This window comes from Hesperophylax consimilis, chromosome 9 (genome assembly GCF_061612785.1).
Source record: "Hesperophylax consimilis isolate HC1 chromosome 9, BYU_Hcon_1.0, whole genome shotgun sequence".
NCBI lineage: Eukaryota > Metazoa > Arthropoda > Insecta > Trichoptera > Limnephilidae > Hesperophylax > Hesperophylax consimilis.
The window spans coordinates 36,205,695-36,227,755 of NC_142844.1; the positions used below are offsets into that span (position 1 = coordinate 36,205,695).

Here is a 22,061-nt window from a genome sequence, read left to right on the forward strand (position 1 = left end):
ATGATCAAAAGCCATTCCAAGCCCGAAGCGATGTCCAGCTGGATTGTATTATTATTAACGTATTGCATTCATGTATTTATCTTTAAGTTATGGAAATTGTTTCATGTGTATTGTAAAAGGATTACACTGTTCATTTGGATTACACAAATCTTGTAATACACCTTATTAAAAAATAAGAGGAAAATTGTCTAAATGTCCACGTCTGATTCCGAAAAACTCTGCGTAAAGCCCGGACAACGCCGGGAACCAGCCAGTAACATTATATCCTAGAGCAGGATGGGACGGTGATGGGAAATAATTGCCATGCATAGAAAAATTATGTTCGATATGAAGGCGAACCTCCACTGACGACGAATGCCCTAGTTTTACGATCTCCCATTTTAGACCCAAATTTACAAAGACATGATTTCGAACTGCATTTTTGAAATTAAATTTAATTAGTACTGGCCAACGCTGTAAAGCCATTGGCGGCGAGCGTGCAGTTAGTAAGAAAAATACATTGCTCACCTAAAGAAAGTGAACATAAATATACATATTATCTAGTTTGGCAAGTCGCCGTCTACAGGGAAGGAAATGGACTTTAACAAATAATAGATGCATAATTATCTACCACGCACCAGGAGAGATTCATTATGTAGCCGGGAATTTTTAATTTGAAATAATATATTTAGTTGATTTAGTCAAAGTGGCATCACCAAGGTATTTTATTATTTTAAAACTTTACAGGAAGTATACATTTTTACACAAGATAATATTTTGTTCTTTTGGCAGCCCTGATAGATTACTGCGCAGTGTTTTCTCAAGTCGTGTGACCAGCGATCAGGAACACAAGAATGCGACGCGCATAAAGAAAGGCATGTGATAGAAAGGGAGCTCGATAATATTTTTAATTTGTCTAGTCAGAATATATATAACTCGCGAAAGAAGACCGACGTAGGTACTTACCTGCAAGTTTTATGTGGTGGATCGATATTCTACTGCATCGATTACATTATTTTCCATACGTTTTCTTTATTCAAATAATTTGTCAAAAGAAATTTTCGAAACTCCTGTGTGGTTTCTTCCGCCTTTTAAAACTGACGAGAAGTAATTTTAATTGGCAACCCTTACTCGATATGGCGGGAAACGTGACGTTTTCAAACGAGACCATCATTCATTCATTCGTTGTAAAACCAAGACCTGTCCTTACAGGCCCTCAGCTACAGGGGCTAATCCAAAACGAGGAGAATTCTAAGATGCATTACCCACCTAAAACACAAACATTTTCCATAAATATTAGGGTTCCATGGCAACTCGGGACAGTGGCAATTCAAACACACTTTTGAAAAGTAATATAGTCATTAAAAGTGATATAAAAGGGCATATAAACCTTAAAGTAACCTAATTTTTTTATCACTTTTCAAGAGCGTCTTGAATTGCCATTGTCTGAGGTGCCCGGTTGGCAAAAATTGATTGTAAATTTATAGTTATCAAGTCTAATTAGTAGAACTCCATTTTAATTTAAAGTTGTTTGTTTTAAATACAAACATATAAAAGAAAAACTTAGAATTGTAATATTTAAATTTTTGTTTTAAAGTTTATTTTGAATTTTTATTAATATTGCTATGTAGGTACCTAAGAAAATAATAAAAAAGATCTCTTATTTATTAGTTATACAGCAGAAAGCTTTTCAGTACTGGAACAGCCATTCTCCTGACTTAAAATCGAACAGAAAAAATCCAATGCATTTACTTATTATTTTATTTATTAAAATGCAATGTTATAAAAATTACACTCTTTAAACTCAGTTAGCTGTTGCTGTTTCTTTGTTAGCAAAAGTGTATGTACACGGCTGCAGAGCTGTTTCTGAGATAAAGTGTTGCATTATTTACTATTAATCTCTGTTTGGTTTTTATTACTAACAGATGAAAAAGTTTTTTCGCACGAATTGGAAAGTCGAAAAAATGACTAACAATAATTCAACAGCTTTATAACCCAGACATCGATATTCTTTTTCGAGTAATATCAATAATTGAGACAATGATTGCATTTTGTGCCCGGACATCAGGGTGACATCAGTTGGAAAAACCCAATTTTTTTCAAAAATGGTTTTTTTTTGGTTCGATTAGAAGAAGTTGTTAGTGAGGGTACAATTTTAAGTTATAAAAATTTTAAGTAATTTTCCAGATAGATTTTTGTTTGTGTAACCCGGATAATTACATTTTCATTGTTGTATCTTCAATTATCTCATAAATATTTCCACGTGTTCTTATTCTACTTTAGGGATATATTTTACATTTTGTTAGCTAAAATTACAGCGATATTTACTACATTACTTATATCACATAGTTTTCTTATTAAATTTGTTGAAAAAACTCACTTTGGTAAAAATTTTAATTTACCCCTAAAAACCCACAAGGTTTTTTCAAGTCGGGAAAAATGATTCCAACCCTGTCAAAAAGGGACTATTAATCCAATTGGGCTACCAATGTAACTACATTCTTTCATTAATCCAGTCCCTGTGTACATTAGTGGGTGGTTGGTCATCTACAGCTCCCAATTCTTTATAGACCACCGAGTTAAAGAATTTGGCTCTAGAATGTTGGTGCAGTTGTTTATTTCATTACCATTCTCACTTTTACTGGTTAAATCTAAATTAAAATGATGTAATAATTAATGAATATTGCCTGGTTCCAAATGACAATGTTAAATACCGCACGCAAAGTTTGTGTCTGCAATGCTCTTCGCGATGTCGCCAGCACGTTTAATGTTACTGCGTGTGTAGGTAGGGTTGACTAACGCATCCAAATACATCATGCCGCTACATAAGGGGTCGAAGACCGACAGGTCTACCGGCCAAGGGGAATCGCTAAATATTGGAGAACAATAAAAAATATTGTCCCTGAATATTGAGAACACATCTCACTCAAAAGTAGATTTCTTATTAAAAAAAACACACGATGCAAATGCTGTTTCCCCAAGCGTTTTGGATAAGTACAAATTAATGAGGTCAAAAATATTGAATCAGCTTTTACATGCTGATTTATTAAGTAGTTATAAAACGTCTGAACATGGCCAAATAACATACGAAATTACGTAAATCTATTATTATTTGCCATACTTTCAAGCAGACATCGGTACCAGAGCATACATTTTTTACAATAATTGACCAAACTTATATTATAAACCACCATCACAGTTTCCTGCTATCTACTAAACAGCGCATTTGAAACAAATACAAACAGGCCTAACTACTGTGAAGTTTACCAATTCAACTGTGGGTGAAAAAAGTTCATAACAAAATCACAGAAACAACATCTACAGATGTTGTTTTAGAGATGTGATATGACATAACTTATACATATGTATATATATATATATTATGTATAGTCAGGAATGCGATACGACACAGCAGATAGGGAAGTCACGTTTTGTATTGTAGTAATATGTAGCCCACCTATCTCACAATGTGAACACTTCTATACTTGATAGTGTTCGCAAATACACAAATTTGATATGCGGCAATTTTTATTTTATTATTTGCTGATTTTCATTGACACAAACAAATTTGTTCCTCTTATACAAAATACAACAATGTGTTGTAAACCTCTGTTTGCCGGCAAGTGTCCGTTAATGTGTTAAATAAATATTGTCTCATTAGGTTGCCCGTCTAAATAGATTAACGGCAATTCTGAGCTATTGTATATTGTACATACTCGTGGTTGCTCATCTACATCTTACCTATGCTTTATACCATTCTATCTTCAGATACATTCCACAAATCCAAATGTTCATTACTTCTTTTTTAATTGGTCGAAAATATCACCGGGGAGACACCGTTACGACGGTTTAAATGCAAAATAAAATTGAAAGGGGGCATGAGAAAAGACATGCAAACTTAAACTCTTGAAAACAGTAACAGTGTAGATTTTTAAAAAATAAACTATACCGCACATACATATTTTCTGCGAGGAGGTATCTTATTTTAAAGCTATATAAATATTCCTTGCAACAGCTGTAAAGCTAAAATTAAATAAATCTAAAAATCAATATCACAATACGCTTATAGTATATAGACCGGTCAATGGCTGAGTTGGCATCGCGTTTGGGCCCCACCCAGGCTTAGTGTGTTAAATTCCTCGGCCGGATAAGTCCTCCATCACAACACAAGCAACATTTTCCGCTTCTGTGGTGGTAGTAGAAGATTTTCAAATATTGTCACGTTATTCGTAATCCGGAAATGTTTGTCTTTCTTTTTAAAAATAAAATAATATAAATTATTAAATGCAAAAATATTAATTTCTGTATATTTTTGTGCTCTGGCGGAACGAAATCCTCAACTCTAAACTCAATGGAAACTAGTAACTCATCATGCTAGTGTAAAAGCAGTTATCATTTTATTATGTATGGCTCAAACAAATACTTTGTTTAATTCTCTAGACTGGTTCAATTTTAACCTGTGTGTAATACCATGTCTCCGTGCCCGTGCTTCACTACCTCCAATATCATATTAAACTCAGGAAGAAAAGTAACTTTTGGACATCTCAAACGCAGTCTGACTGCCGTGTCATGGATGTCGATACAGCTGTGCATGCAGACTAGACATGGGCAGATACATAATCCGGTCGGATTTACCTTTTCTAAAACTAGATTTCCAGCAGCTTAAAGAAGATGTATGACTCAATGTTATGTTAATTTGAAAACAATATATTTATACTATACAAGAAATGAATATACCATGTTCAGTTTACATGCATGCTGCGTATGACAGAAAATATTTTAGTTTTAAAACAATTAAACTACGTTAAAAATAATCAGTTATACTTTCTTTTTAATTAAACAAATTTATCAGTGAGTGGAGATGCATATTTTTCAACAGATTAATTGCTAATTCTGATGGCTTGTTCCACAATAGGAGAGGCCTCAGATGCAGCAGTCGGAGTAGTGTTCTCAGTCTTCGCTGTATTGTGTACAAGCAGATTAGAGAGCCAGAATTTACTTTGAAAAATTTCATATCTTTACCACATCTCTTAAATTCAGTAGAATTATTTCCGCATTTTTATATATATATCTTTAACGAAATCTCTATGATCAATATGTTAAGTAAAATTTTTAGTTTCCGTCCCGAAGTCAATCGAAGACACCCGAAGTATCGGTCCAAGAGTCACTGGTTTACTTTAGTTTCCTTACTCATCAACAAGTATAGCAAAAAAAGGCAGTACTTACTGCGGAGCGTGGTTCCTTCACTGCTCCCTGCTCAGCTGGCCATCATACTCAATCCATTTCAGTTAATAAGATAAAATAATTCTACTTCTTCACACTTTTGTTGTTTAGTTACCAGAGTGAGATCAAATATTGTTCTCAACAAAAGTGTTATATGTATCAATACATAGCGCGACTTAGATCTATAATAATATATGAACTTGACAACAAGTATACTTGTATATAGGATAACTCCTTTTCACTAAGTAAATGTAAATCTCGCGAGTTTGTGACAAATTACTAACACGGGAGTTTTACTTAATTTACTGGGAAATATTATTTACATAGGTAGTAATTTTGTAAAAATATTTATATACATACACAATTCATTTACATACAGTTAAAGTCATACACATCACAACATAACACACTCATGCGTTATTGGTTATTCACCACACGACAAGCTTTATTAATTCTGTCTGCCGTAATGATCAGTCAAGCCGTTCCCTCCGGTGAGTTCATTTATGGCATTGGTGGTCAGTCTGGTGAAACTATCCGTCATGTTCTCCTGGTCCACATTCATCTTGGTGTCCTGGCGGAAAGAGGGCTGGTACGGGTTGGGCTGGTAGGTACCCTCCAGCAGCGATGATAAGCCCGAGAGCTCGGCAGAGTTGAGCTGCGTCAGCTGCTGGCTGTCCATGTCCAGCAGGCTGCTCAGAGTGGTGTGGTCAGGGGGCTGCATGACGGTGGGGGGAACTGGGGCCGAGGGGCCCGCCAGCATGGAGGGGGGGGCCCAGCCTCCCACGGCCCCGTACTCCAGGGGGGGGGACGGAGTGGCGTGGTGATTGGGGGAGGGGCTACTCTGGATAGTGCGGTAGACCCCTCCAAACTGCATCGCACTCTGTCCCGCATATGGTGAGGGGGTTTGATCTGAAAATATTATACTTAAAGTTATTCCCATTGCTTCCTACAGTCGTCATCAGAAATGCTGATAAACAAAATAACTTTAACGACAAAACTTAATTATGGGTATTTAATAAAATAGAATTGAATAGCAACCTCTGGGCTCCATCTTGATGGTCTGCTCCGGAGACATGCCGTAAACATTGTAAACTGGCGCCTGCGCCAACGGGTCCAAACCTGCAATTATACAAAAGCCATTAGTGTTTGTTTCAGCCGCTACTAGACACAATCATTCATTTCTAAAAACAACATCAAACAACACCATAAACAACCAAACAAAAAAATAAGCTAAATACATGAAAACTAAGTAACACCTCTAGCGGACAACTTATAAATATGTTGAAAACTTGTAAAAAAAAACAACAGCTTGTGGTGGAGTGACACGGCAGATCAGAAGTTTGGTGCGATAGCTCAGCGATGAGAGCAGATGCCCGGCTAGTGCAAAGTTCCAAGTACAAGTCTCAATGGCATTAATATCCTTTGTTCTTGTGTGTTTTTCTAATACAATACATAATGATTTGATAATTATTAATTTATTAAAGTGCTTGAGTCTCAAGAACCATTGGAAATAAGCATAGAGACGTAGACACTTTGACAGATTATTATCTACGTAATGATGGGGTGATGTTTCGGCTGGAGTGAATTTTAATATTCAAAATCTCTATATATTTAATCATTGACCTTTTATCATACAAGAAAAACACAAAAATTTATTGGCCTGCGATGATGACTTCTTCACGTGGCGCGGTTAAACTGAAAATTACAAAAAAAGTAACGAAAAATCTTTTCTTGTGTTGTGGGCATTTTTTAGTAAACAAGTGTGGCATCAAAAAATTGATGCGCGAAAATGTTTGAAAATTTACTGCTGTTTGTTTTAACGGAAGTCACTAGAAAGTGTCACCGTAAATAATAATAATAATAAAAGTTACTTGAATTGCACTTTGGGAGGAACTCTAGTAACATGTAAAAAAATATCCTTTTTTGCAAACTTTGGTTAACCACCCCACCAGAAAATGTCTTCGCAGGTTATTTAAATTTTGTGTTTTTTCTCATATTGTATAAGTTCAATAATTAAACTTATAGGGGTTTTGATTTTCTAAAAACAAAAATATTCACTCCGGCCTAGTGATGGCGTCCTTACAGTAATGGTACATAATGTTGGGTGAGACTCCACATTGGGCAATGTGAACTTAATCTAGGGTTCTTCTGTAAGATAGATACAGTACATATAAAAAAAACTAAACAAAAGAAAGCCACAACAGTACATGCAGAACAACAAACCATGCTACAGAACAAATTGGCATACCTTTTATATAACATCCCTCAAACTTCACTTGGTATGCTCTGTAAATGTTTAGGAAAAGAAGGAAGCATCCGTCTATTTATTTAATATTTATTCACTCAAGCTTTGATACTTAAAGAATTAATTTGGATCCATCCTCATCGGCAGAATCATAAACTTTCAAACACACCCGTCACAAACAATAATCCATTACAAAAGGTAACATTGACTAGTTTTTATTTGACTATTAGAGTATTTAATACATCAAGAAAACGATTATTATTCATCTGTACAAAATATTACAGTAAGATAAAAATGCCAGCACCTTAAAATGTTGCACCCATTAAAATGTGTACGGTGAAAATACATAGTATAATAAATATAAAAAAATACAATAATTATAATGAGAAACATATTATTATATGAAATAATGATTTTGATTGGCATGATTAAATATTGGGTGGACTTATAACAATACAAACAAGGAAACAATATCCCGTGGGCGATTCAGCCAACAGCCATAACCAGGGAGCACTGTGTACATTATTTGGCTTTCTGTTGGTTGACTTCATGCATTACATACAGGGCCCGCCCTGAGCTGAACAGCACCTGGCGCTACTAAAACTCTTAAGCTCGCTGTATTAGGTATTATCAGGCTCTTTGGCAAGTTGGCACCTGGAGCGGACTGCTCCAATTGCGCCCGCACAGGGCCGGCCCTAATTACATATCTGCTTTAATGAATTTTTAACAGAGCTCACTGCAGAATCACTCCCAAATAAGAGTACAAGTGAATTTTTATGATATGTTTTCTTTATAATATACATAAACATGAAAAATGCCAACAAATTTTAATGTCTTATTATAACCTCAACTAATTAGTAAAAAATAAAAATAAACCAACAAACTTAACTCCATTTTCTTCTTAACTTCTTACAAGAGAGTTTGAAATAACTATAAATATAAAATTAACAATATCTAGGGGTTTTTTCAATAAAATTATATAAATAAAAGGTTATCAATTTTAGGAGTAACTCACTTTAGATTTTAGGATTAAACTGACTATTGATTTATTGAAGTATTTAGTTGGATGAAATGTCTTCCTTACCTGAATTACTTGACATTACATCATGACATTACCGATCCGTAAATATTAGAGAAATGCATCAAACGATGTACACAATATAGTATAGACCCAACCACCCAAGAAGATGTGAGGAAGAACTTACTGGCAATGTCTTGCATTGGGGCCTGTAAGTGTCTAAGAAGGTGCGCGTTTGGATCTCCGGCAAATTTCTGTCTCTTTCGTTTCAACACTACCGGGTCTACAACATACATAATAGGTCACATGAAATTAAATAAATATTATGTCCTTATAACCTAAATAATATTTAACAATGTTATAAGTACACGGGATTATGACAACACAACTTTTAGACAATAATAATGTGCTAAATGATATTGTTTACTGAACATGATACAGGCATACCTCGCTTTACGGCGTTTTTAGAATTTGCATTAATTCACTTATGTAAATGTTTTACACAGCGTTGCTTCTGGAGCACAATTTGCCGCAGTGATTCCAACTCTTTTTACTTTATGTGCTTTACGTCAGTGGTGTGCTGATAACAGCTCTGCACAGCGCTGGCTGAGACGTGACCCGCCGTATGAGCGAGGTACACTGTACATATTACGCATTTTATAATACTATATTTTGGTAAATAAAGTGATCTATTTGACTAATTTTTGGAGTCTTGATTGGACGGCGCCATGAGGGGGAACTTCCCGCCATCTACCGGAGAATAGTAACAACTCAACTCATCGAACTCAGACACAGTCGCGTGGGGTGCCAGGGCCATGTACAAGGCGTAATGCTCGGCATCCGTCAGGTCCAGGTTATCCTGTATCTTCCTGAGGGCGGAGGCATCGATTGCCAATACGTTCTCAGCCACGAGAATCGTATCTCCGTCGGTTGGAGGCAACACGGCTCGGTTATTGACGGTACTGTTGTTAGAGAGAGACACGGTAGAATCATTATTGTCTCCGTGCAAGGAAATATGGGTTATGCTGTCGGTGTAACGCAGCGAGGTCCCCAGAGACAAGTTACCAGAGGAACCCTTTAGGGAAGTGTGGGAAACGTCTTGCTTGAACTTGGACGGGCGCTGCCCAGACACGCTGCTTGCGCTCCTACCCACGAGCTTGCCGGGCTTCCTGTCCGAGGAAGGGCGAGGGGGAGATTTGTCTTTAGACTTTCTGTTGAAGATGCGAGACAGAAAGGAGCGCTTCTTAGGTGGGACGGAAGGCAAGTTGGATGGCAAGCAGTCGGCAGACCTCGTGATAGTTATCTGCTGGGGACGTTTGTTGAGTGCCTGCTGGGACTGGGTGGGGGAGTGAGAGAGAGGGATAGGCTGCCCGGGCTTGAGAACTTGCTCCACTGACAAGGTGGCAGCTCGCGGACGGAGGTGAAGAGCTTCCACAGAGGGAGTCTTACGAATACGCTTGGGGGGTAGTGGAGGAAGCTTTTCATCCGTCGTGTCGCGTTTCAGCGGAGCGAGATCGATTATAGGTCCCTTGTGGGTGATAACATCTTCGTACGATATATCCGGCTCGACTATGGATACGGGATTTTTAAACGCTAATTGAAGACTGCTGTAAGTTTTTCTGTCATCAAAGTCATCTATATCCATGCTCATATTATTTGAATTGTTATAGTTGTCGATGGCAGCCATGTTGCTTAAACGAGTTTGATTTTCGGAATATATCTCGTCTAGTTCCGCTACTTGGTCTAAAAGTTCATTAAGGTTTTTATCATGATTGTCAGATGAATTGGAGTGATTCAGATCAATGCCGTTTTCGTGGGAATGCATTTGGTCTTCAATTTTATGGACTTCATCACAAGGAGTGGTGAGATCCACTGTCAAGTCATTATTAGAATTATTGACAGTGGAAGGCTCTGATGCAGAAACAGGGTTAGGCTCGAAGTTAGGGTTGTGATGGTTACTATTATTATTGCCGTCTATGCCGGTGGCCATACAGACAGTATTATCTGAATCAAATGAGTTTTGCGACGTTTGTTTGTGCTTATGCTGACTGTCCGTCGCCAATATCTGAGTCAGGAGGTGGAAGTCCGTCTTGCGGCGCCGTGACAAGAGGCCGGTCCTACCTGAGTCCAGCGGCAGCAGCTCGAAGGGTAGCGGCTCACTGATGGCTCCATCTGAAGGTCTTCGCAGTTGGATACAAACCTGCAAACAAATGTTTCGTTTGATTGCACACAGTTACTTGCTGCAGACACATTAGTCTAGGGACATTATTTATTTTTTATTTATTTATTTGAATACTAATAATTTTTGAATTACCTACAAGCATGTGTTATAAATGTCTTGTTTCTGTGGCAAATAAAAAAGACAAGGAGTAGATTATATAAATTACCTTTTATAGATTACCACAGAAGCGATTAGTTGTATGACAACCCTTCAACCACATTTTTTTGGAATGTTACAGTGGTGTCATATAAAATAGTCTTCAAAGTACAATATGGTAAGGTAATATTACGGCATTATTAATACTAAAAACTAAATTAATGCGAAAAACATTTTAGGTTATTTCGAGAAAACCGTAGACGAAATTACTCAATCCTCATAATCTCTCATAATTATAAATAGAATCGCAATATGTTAAATCATAATTTTGAAAATAAGTAACCTTTTTATATAAACTTCAAATTTTTCAATTTGTTTTATGCATTAGTTTTTGTTGTCTCCTGGAAAGTTTTCATTTTGTGGCTTAAAGGGTTTGAACTGGAAATGTATGAACTGCTTACTGCCGTAAGGTCAATGAACCCACCTAGATTTTTCTGTGTATCCCATATTTTAGGTTCTATAAATTTGGAACATTATGACAAGCGATTGTTCAAAATGTTTTTGCAAACTGGCCATAGTCAAAAATCGTTCAAGTGGTTAAGTGAATATAATAGTGCATAATGAATTTGCAATGGAGTTTGATACGAGTTTCTTGTAAGATATTTAATTCACCTTGATAGGTTGATCAACATCTAGTGTTTTGTAGCGTGGTGCCCGGAAAGCGATAGCAACTTGCTTATGGACATTGGCGTGCTGGAAGTCTCCCCATCCCTCCCACAGCACCTGCCCATCCTGCTCCTCGTAGAACCTGATGCTGATGTCTTCTTTGGCAACCTGCAAATCAGTTTATAAATCATGAGGTATCTAATAACAAGGTGTTGTCTATTCTTTACCATTGAATAACATTGCAAATTGACTGGCGATTGGCCGACTGTTAAGTCAGAAACAGTAAATCATAATTTAAAATTTTTTTTTCGTGTAACCACACGAGTTTTCAAGTCCCAACTGCTCCCAACCGTCTGGAGCCAGAGAGACAATGACATCTCCAATTGGGGTATGTTGTGAGGCCAAAGGTAGTGGGGAGGGGAAGGTAGTGCAGAGGGGAAGGAGATGAGGAGGAGGATGGTGGGGAAGTACCTGGCTACTGAGATCTGGTCACCAAACACGGCCAAAGCCATTTCAAGCAACGTTTCAATTCTGAATGGTAGTCTTACACCAGGGCAATACTGAGAGTAGCTTCCAATCTGGAACGTGCCGCAAATATACTACATATTATTTTAAATAAGTAATTTGTGAAATAACACGCTCCAGCTTGCTAGTCGAGAGTCTTACCCCTCGACCATAGAGGGCGTCATTGTTACTGCTATAGTACACAGTATCCACAGGGCTAAGATAGAGAATGAAGAGTACACTAGTAGTTACCTTCTCGCAGAGCAGAATAATCTCTCTGCCGCCAGCCACAGGCGCTGAGCAGTGGCTCATCTTGCATATGACGAGATCGCTCATGGCCTTCTTATCGAAAATGGTATCCGACACCACGGGCACTAGAGGCAGGGTGAACCTCCCTCTATCCGTTCCCTCTAAGAACACTTGGAAGCAAAGGCGGACTGCATTCAGATCTATGCTGGTGGGTTGTGAACGATGTGAAAATCCAGCTGGAAGGCAATAATTCAGATATAACACTGACCGTGCTGTTTACAGTGAACAACAGAACCCCATATTTCCCCTATCACATCCAAAAAGAGAGAGGAATAACAACAGGGCTATTAAACAATTATGTAACTGTAAACAAATATAAAATAGTAAACAGTACTCACTCTTATATGGATCTACTCTGATTTCTTCACGAACTCTCAGAGCTTCTTCAATATCTTTCTTCTTGACACATTGGATTCCTAAATTGCTAAAGGAAACGCACATGCTGTCAGAATTGATTTCTACAGTACAGACGCCCTTCTTGCATCCATCCTTGCCCACCAGATTGTGCGGGTGGGGTCGGTAGGGGGCGTCCTTGGTGACACAGGAGACCACAACCACGGCGCGGCCCCGGTAGCCCACGATCTCGATGGTGGGGTATGTCTTATTCTCGGGAGTGCTGTGCACCCCGGGGATGGAGCCCGCTGATCTTCCTTCACATTCGTATCGAAATCTGTAAACAACACCAAACTGTGAGATACAACACCGCCTACACCCTTGATGTGTATAACTAAATAAACATTTGAAGAGAGCATTTACCGAAGGGCCTTGGAGGCAGGTTGCTCGATGATCTTCACAAAGGCATTTCTCCGGCGGTGGTGCGTGGCGGGCTGGGCCGACCCAGGCTGGGCAGGCCCGGCTGTCCCGGTACCAGACCCTGGCTGGGAAGGCCCGGGAAGGGGGCCACCACCGCTGAACATCTCGGGCTCGCAGTGCTGAACCGCTGCTTCGAAACTTGGATCTGTTGTCTGAATGACTTCAACTGGAACATTATATCAACTTTTATATTAAGGTACCACTCCTTGTACACAAATAATCACTAATGGCACAGTGACTTATACTGCGTGAATTTAATAAAACTTCAGTGAAAGTGATGTTTTTTAAAAACATATGCATATGCCTTATGTAAATGTAGGTATATACAAATTTAAAAAAAGGACTGTGTTTTGTTGATTTTTTAATTCGTTGAAATTTTTGGACGTTTTGATTCAAAATGTTTGTGTTAACCTTTTTTTATTCAACTTTTCATTGTTTAAAATTAAAATGTTACAAATTATATTTCAAATACTAAATCTAAAAGGTAATTTTATCTAGTATTCAAATTGGTTTTTGTTTTTACGACATCTCAAAATGAAGAAATATATAGAACATTTAAAATACCTTTGAAAAATTCCGAAATTAGATGCAAAATTATTATTATTTCAAGTTTAAACAACAGATAAACAACCCTCTTTGACTGGATAAGCAATGTATACATCTTATGTATCTTTCCATGTACCAATTTATGTCAGTTTCGTTCCTTTCCCGTAATTCGTGGTACGGTTCGCGCTTCGGTTCGCAAATGTATACGTACCCTTAAATAGTAAGGTTTTCACCAACACGGTTGTTTATCAATTGAATAAAATTTTCATAAGTCTTTTAGATTTAAGCTTTTGTATCCTTTGGCAAGAAAAAATGTTTCCCTTTATTACATTATATCAATGGTCTGGAACATAACCTCCTGTAAAAGTGAGCCGAACCATAAGCCTGTAATCAAGGTTACCACAACCAGACGTATAAGCACAGATGATTCCATGCCAAGAGGTAGTAGCTTATTGGCATATCTTTCTCTTTCTGGAATATGTGATTTTTACTATTCAAATTTATTAATTTAAAACAATACTAGCTTACGTCTGCGGCTGGCTTTCTTCTCTGTGACTAAGGCCATTCGTATGTGGAGATATTTAAAGCGACTCGAGATTTGTGCACGTAGCATACGCCTCTCTCATGAGTATACCATTTTGCTATTGTTAATACATAACGCAACGAGACGACAACGGGTTTGATGTCAGTTGCACGCTGCTGAAGTTGTTGGTGGCACGCTATGCCAGTTGCATACGCATCTACTACTCGTTTGACAGAAATGGTGTTAGAGCATGATTTGAATGTTAAAATTGTTCTGTAGGTGTCAAAACATTTATGTTTATATAACTACAATTTACCGGAATACACAAGAAAGGAGTTAGCGGAGAAGGTCTCGTGTATTTCCTTCGTGGCGATGAATGCCCTACAATTAATGTTTATTTTGTTGTATGAACTGAAAATCTTCTTTTAGATGACGTGAACCCGGCGTTGCTCGACTTTTCTTTACATTCTATAAATATAATATGCATGTATTATATACATAACCCTTCCAGAAGAAATTCTCTAAATGATAGCAAAAACCCTATAAAAATTCGTTGGGTAGTTTAGAAGAACTAGACAGACGCGGATAGCGACTTTGTTTAATTTTATTTAGAGAGAAAAGAAAGGAGAAAAACAATATTGTCTTCATTGTTAGAGTCACTTGACAACACATTTACTGCACGGCTGTATGTGAAAAAATGTTCAATTTCAGTGTAATTCGGGTAGCGCCATGTACGGAAAGCAACTTTAATGAGTAGCATATCAGTGGGCGACTTGTGGTTGCATCACAGTCACGTAGCTTGTAAGTATCTCCGTATAAAAAAGGTCTAATATGCCCCATAAAGACCAGGATACGTTGAAGTGAGGACACCAAAGCAAGCGACACACTCTGACACACACACCAGGATACGTTGAAGCGAGGACACCAAAGCAAGCGCGTCTGACACACACTTTTCCGTGATAAATGATTACGAATATCAATTTAATATAAGCAATAATTTGTTATCCTTTGTGATATGCATAAAAACCTTTTCTTATAAAACATTAGTTTAACATAAAAAAATGATATTGTATATTTTAATATTGCTTTAACATTAGGTATGAAAAATGAATAAACAAGAAATGTTACTTACTGACATCACTAATATTGATGTTGGATTGCTGACAGTTGTCCTCATTATCTATCTCACAACTCGAAAGATCTCCCTCTGCAATTTCAACAATACATGTGTTTATTTTCACTTGGTCTCACACACATAAAGGTTTGCCTACACACTTCTTAAAATATGCACTGTGATAAGGGAAAAAGTGAAGCCATGTACAGCTATTGACTGTTTGCGTCCTTAAGAAAAACAGATACTGTGTACTCCTGTGGAGTACACAGTATATATACTATCCACAGTAATATATGGATGGTCATTAGGTTTACGAATTTTGTCATCACGGCACTTTTAAAGATATATGTAGGAAAACCTTACAAGTTGGAAGAAGAACCCAAAACAAAATTCAACATACATCTACTAGTAAAAAATATTAATGAAAGTTACAAGCATCAAAATAACTACTATGGAGATTAATTTCAAAAATTCAAAATGTTATTTAAAATACCTTAACACACTAGCTGCAAACCTTATGCTATTTACAGCACAATCGTTTAAGATTCACAAATGCCACCTTTATTTCTGCTTTTGTTGTCTTACTACATATAAGCGATATGAACATAGTTTTATGTGAATAAAGGAATAGAATGTCTCTTAATGAAGTGCCAGCATAAAACATTGACGTATGATAATAAAGTTTTTGGTGGCACATAAATGGGGTATACATAATGCAGCGCTGGTCCGCAACGTCTGGCAAAGCGACGTCCCAACTCCTGCCGTGTGACGAGTTAGGTCTACCTCTGGTAAGGGGAGGAAAAGATTACTGACAAAGTTACTTCAGCACCTCGGAACGTCTGAGGCACTGATAATATTCTTATTCCAATGATTGAAACCTCATTAGACTCATGCTGAGCTCCAATACAAATGGTAATCTTTTATGATAACTTTGGATCCTTTTCCCAAACTAATTTAGCAAATGACAGTAAATCAACTTGTCTAATATGAATGACAATAGATTATTATTTCAATGAATAACTAACTACTGCAAAACTTCTTGAAGTAGAACTAAATATCACACAAATTCAATACTGATATTGATGGACAGGACTACCAACTGTCCAACTGATCAACCGTAGCAACTTCTGCTGTTAGAACTGCCTTTTGACCTGCTGTGACAACCAACCACCTCCACGTATTAAGAATGTACAGGTGCTTTGTACATAAATAGAGGAAAAGTTGGTTGCAGGATTTTTTCAAGAAAATGCATAATTTTTAATGTAAATGCAAGCGGTTTGAATTCTGTTGCTGGCGAAAGTGAAGTAAGCATTCTGTGCAACACACTACGGGGTGGGACTACAATCAGACATTGGAATCACGGAGCTATCAGTTAGTTACTAACTATAACAAACTATTAGATACAAATCGTTAGCTCCGTGAATTGGATTGTTAAAATCTAACTCATAAAAGAATATATTATTTTTAATGAAAAGATATTTTGTTTTGTAAGCTTTTTTAGAATTTATACATTTTGTCAATCAACTCAACCTTCTTCAGGACAGTTTATTTGTAAACTGCCCAGAAGAAGTCTTCGGGACTGAGGTTGTCCGCGGTTGTCTTCCGGGTTGTCTCCGATAAGAGTATTATTATAAACTGTCTACAGTAAAACTGTCCCGAAGAAACTTGACATAACCGAAACTAGTTGACAAAATTAATGTATAAATTCTAATAAAGTGGTATAAAACCAAATATATTTTCATTTAAGGCGAAGCTTAGTGCCAAATCACTATTTTGATTAATCTTTATAACAAATTGGTGTACATTATGAATACCAAAAAATATGCTTTAGATAAATTGAAGGTTTTCCTATCGTTTCGATTGAGTAAAATATAAATAAAAAATTAAATTACTCAATAAAAAATATAAATAAGATTATCTGTGACAGTTTCACTAGATTAACTTTTTTGCTTTCTTATAAAATTATTTACAAAATAAATAAAAACCAGTTTTGTGCTTGAAATCGAATGTTTTTAGACTCCGTTTGTCAAGCGATTTCAATGCCTATTACCTACGATATAAGGTATACCAAGAATATACACATTTTTGGCTTGTAGCTTCCTCTTAAGCTCGTTGTCCTATTGGGTCAGTAAGGGTAAAGAATCGATATAAACCGAAGACCCTGGGACTTTCCTGAGCAAGGTCTTCGGTATGTACAGATTCATCACCCTTACTGACCCAACGGGACGACGGGCTAAGTATACAATTGCAAACCACATATACAGCTAAAATAATAACACTTTCATTTAAAACACCAGTTTCAATACAACATTTTTTGATCATACCGTCTTTCTAAATAAAACTAGATATATTTTCTATGTTATAATTATATATATTAGAGCTGGAGGTCAATTTTTTAAAAACAATTAACAACAATAAGGAACTTGAGTGAAAAATATTATGGCTTAAAAATAAAATTATTCATATAGATCAACTAACGCTGATTCTGAATATACATTTATTATATGAGAATTTATAAATCGTCATTTAAAAACGATTAAAACCGTAAGAGACTTAAACGTTCTGTGATTGGTCAGCGGGTTCTGACAGAACTTACATCGTTTCCTCATGCGGCCAGCCGCGTGCAATAAAAATGCGAATAATTTTGTGTCAAGTTGCGCTGCGTAGTCTCGCAAACGGTTCACCACTGCGGTAAACAAATTATTTCAAAAGAATTCATGTTTTTTAAGAAATATTTAAATTCAGATTAATTGATTTCGTATCGACCGGAGTGGGATTGGCCTTACTTAATTGGAAGTACATATGACGCCACGCGTACCTTGCCAGATTTCGATCGTTTTGGCGGGCTTTGAAATATGCACATTTTGAAAATCATGAAATCGACATAAATATGTAAAATAAAAAAATAAAAACTGGTATTGAAGTTAGAATGTGAAAATTCTAATAAAATTACTGGAATTCCATGTTTATAGTTAACAGATTTATTTCATTATAGATTTGATTAGAAATGAGGATTTTGACTTTGTGTACCGAATAACCGTACCTTAGTTTAAAACATGACGATCAGGAAATATAAGAATGGATGACGTCAACAACAGTTTAAAAAGGCAGAAGAAAATTATATGTACAGTTATAATATTATTGGTGTCAGTACAATATATCAGTTCCAAAATCCATATTATAAAAGTTAAGACTCTTTAGAAATATATACATATTAAAGAAATAGATAATTTTTTACGGTTATATGAATAGGTAGGAAAACACAATGCAGGCCATTATCAAACTTCTTCTAAAGTGTTTAAAAAAAAAAATAGTTTACTATCTTCTGTCAGTGGGATGTAGCATATTTATGCATACCACAATATTTACAAATACATGAAAACTTTAATGATAAATTTACTGTGCTGATTTGATCATGTTTGTGAAAATGATTAAAGTTAATTCCTCAATATAACAATATAAAATTATTAGACATTATTTTATTAAATTGCCAATGAAATTATAAAAAAATAAAAAATACAATGGTTGATTTGACATTTTTACAGTGATATTAGAAATTGTTGTTATGTAAAAGTATTTCAAAATATAATTGGGTAAAGTTACAGAATTCGGCCTCATGCAAATTTTCAAAAATAACACTTTTGTGTTATTTTTGAAAATTTGGTTTCAGCTTCATTACTACAAGAGATGACTATTTATGTCAGGGGAGATGGTAAAATTTGCAAAAGTTTTTTTTTTGCAAAGTTCAAAATTTCACGTGTTTCGCAAGGTGTCGGAGCTATTTTTCTTGTTAGTATGATCTGACGTTTATAAGTGAAGTTTGAAGGTTAGGAAATACGCATAATTTTTTTAAATAACCCAAACTAAGAATCTATTTCGTGTATGTTTTTCCATCTCACCCGACGTAAATAATAAGTTGTTTCTTGTAGTAATAAAGATAAAAATTACGTGAAGCTGAATTCTGCGACTCAACATAATTTATATTTTTTTCACACATGAATCTTACACATATTTTCGGAATACATAACTAATTTGCAAAAATTATACTTTTTATTGTTTTCATATTTATTTTCGGTACCTACTCGCTACTCGGACATTTCCTAATTCTTCGGCGATTGCTATCAATAATTTTCTAATTTGACTTTATTATCATTGCATTGGTATAATAAATTCACTTTTCCAATGATTACCCCATTCTTCAAGTGAGTTCCTAATTGTATCAAATTATAAAATTGAATGAATGCAGAATTTAGTGTTCTTACAGAAGTGGCTGCTAATATTTGTAAAACATAATAAAATATAATATTATAAAAGATAAAGTAAAGGCAAGACAATAAACATGCATTCTAGTTCGATTCCAAGTGGATTCGTGGAATTATAAGTTACCTACTAACTTACATATGTACTGCGTTGTTTTGAATTATGTATTACTCGTGTGCTAGGTAGGTACTACTTAAATAATATATATTTATGTTGAATAGTATCAGTGATTAATGTAAAACTTTTAAACATGCACATTTGAAAGAAAATAAAGTTTTGAAATAAAGTTAAACATGCACGCAGAGGCGTTTATAACTATAGGTAATATAATATTTGGTAGTGTCATGCAATGTTTTGTTTGAGTTGTTGTTTACACACCTATACTACCGTTTTCCATTGCCATCTACTGGATTGTTATAAGAACAGTTTGTGGGGAGGCGTTCTGACGTTCCGATTATAGCCGAGAGCCCTTAACAAAAGTTTAAAAGTTAAGGAAGGTGTATTTTCGGACATCCAGAAATAATACAGACAGTTGACACATTCAAATAGTCACAACCACGTCACTTTTAAAACTTTATTCCTGTTTCAACAGAACTAAATGAACATAACAATACACATACCTCTATCAACATGATCCTATAATATTTATAGTCGTAATTCACTCGTTCGAAGAAACAAGTTATCAAGGTCTCGTCTCGATCACTTTGCTCGCCAGGCGGGCAGCGAACAGCGGGCAGTTATCGCGTTTTGAATACACTATTTTGTTTAAGAATATTACTGAAACTCGGAGACAAATACACTTTTATAGAAGTAATGAAATAAACAAATAGGCAATGCTCGAAAAGATCCGCACGTCCCAAACCGGTAGGTCGAAGGAGCGATGTGTACTCAATTATTTTAGGAACAGTGACCACAACTTTCGAGCGATATGATACTTGTACGTAACTTTACAACTTGCTATTGGCCAGGCCGAGTCACATGGCTCTCGGTGACGTATCTGACGGCTGTGCGCATGCGGAGTGCGGACGCAATATACATGTCTACCGTCTACCGCTACTCGGCTACTGTTCCGTTCCGTGTTTCGCGCTCACCTCTAGTGCCACTGCCTAGACTGCCTAGTGTTTAACTGGGTACAGCAGCAGCACAGCATTATCTGCCTACTTACTGAAATAATGCTGCCGCGCTATCAGCCTCGCCTTTAGCTGGACATGGACTGCAAGCGCATAGTGCATCCAAATGCATCCCACTTGCCCACATTTGTGACAGACTTCAATAACACCATTACTAACTTGTCCTCTATAATAATATATTATTATATTATATCTAGGTACTTACCGTCTGCTCGCGAACTTATCGGATAAGGAAGCCTCAAAATAAACAGATTAAGTACTTACCTAACCAACCAAAATATCTCTACCGCACCAACTAAATGCTAAATGAGACGCTCTGTCGAGGCGATTTCTTGTGGGAGTATCAATATAAATAGAATTATTATTTATTTTTTTGTAAACCATAATTAGCGACAAATATTATTTTTATATAGATTCTATTGAGTATCAGTGGAATGAGGAAATTGCACAGTATAAATATTACTAATAGGTACTTACTGCATCCACAAGAAATAGAATAATCAGTAAGAAGGTACTTATAAATAATCACGATTACCTACTTCCACATAATACGTGATATCAATACCCAATAAACATTATTACTTCTTCATCTTTCCTATACTTTTTAAAATTCCGAATTAATTCTAGTTGGTAGGTACTTACATCAATAATCAGGAAGCTTGGTCACCGGTCAGAACTCGAGACCTTGATGAAACGCTGCGCTCTCTGCAGAGCTTAGCATTTAGGATATTCACAAATTTCCTTTTTTGTCATTTTGGCCGATTTTTCCCGGTATTAACCTAAAAGGTATTAAATAAAATACATTAAAAGCACAACGGTTATCCTTATTACATTTGACGAGCGTTGATTCCGCGACCTCCGCGTTGCCATTTACTGCATTGTCACGTACCTACCTCCCGCAAATACCTAGGTAATTCTTATTGTTAACCATCATACTTATCACGTATACGTAGTGTAGGTTCATTAGGTTCTTATGTTATAATATAACTAGTGTTATATAATTGTCTCTGAATTATCGAAAAATGATTGGCTAGCGGTATATTATTTTGAGTAGGTATAAGGTATAACTATTAGAAGTTAGGACCCAGGATCACCAAGATTTCATCGATAATTAGCACTCAACTAACAAAACCGTCACCCTATTTCTCGGCATCAGAGAGGGCCAAACGTTAAAGAACTAGATTTACAATCCTGGCCTCACTCCACATTCATATATACACACTCTTCTGACATGACCTGACTCAATCATTTGATTTACTTGATTGTGTCATGCCTTCATTAGGCTTCTTCTACCATCCACCCGCGCTTTATCCCGACACTTTCCCCCCCATCACCGTTTTCATTATGCTTGCGAGTAGGTGCCTATCTACGTCGCCCTTGCATTACTTTCGGGTCGCCTTCGGAATTCGTGTAG

The 22,061-nt window shown here is 36.3% G+C and overlaps 1 protein-coding gene across 5 annotated transcripts; it reads right to left on the bottom strand.

Moving 5' to 3' along the window:
* Positions 1–5,397: 5,397 nt before the first annotated feature.
* LOC149421290 (embryonic polarity protein dorsal-like) lies at positions 5,398–20,547 on the bottom strand. Of its 5 annotated transcripts, XM_089635933.1 has the most exons (10): positions 19,896–20,130; positions 15,276–15,350; positions 13,018–13,240; positions 12,600–12,931; positions 12,205–12,437; positions 11,455–11,616; positions 10,587–10,665; positions 8,653–8,748; positions 6,241–6,321; positions 5,398–6,111 (listed from the first exon to the last, which is right to left on the bottom strand). In XM_089635933.1, exons 1-10 carry the CDS (start codon positions 19,918–19,920, stop codon positions 5,651–5,653), a joined length of 1,767 nt encoding a protein of 588 aa, XP_089492059.1. In that variant the 5' UTR covers positions 19,921–20,130; the 3' UTR covers positions 5,398–5,650. The 5 variants fall into 5 exon arrangements, 4 of the variants coding, with proteins under 4 accessions (XP_089492059.1, XP_089492057.1, XP_089492058.1 ...); XR_016302641.1 differs by lacking the exon at positions 5,398–6,111 and having other exon boundaries at positions 6,269–6,321; positions 8,653–10,665; XM_089635931.1 differs by lacking the exons at positions 5,398–6,111; positions 6,241–6,321 and adding an exon at positions 20,138–20,546 and having other exon boundaries at positions 8,607–10,665; positions 19,896–19,986.
* Positions 20,548–22,061: the final 1,514 nt, after the last annotated feature.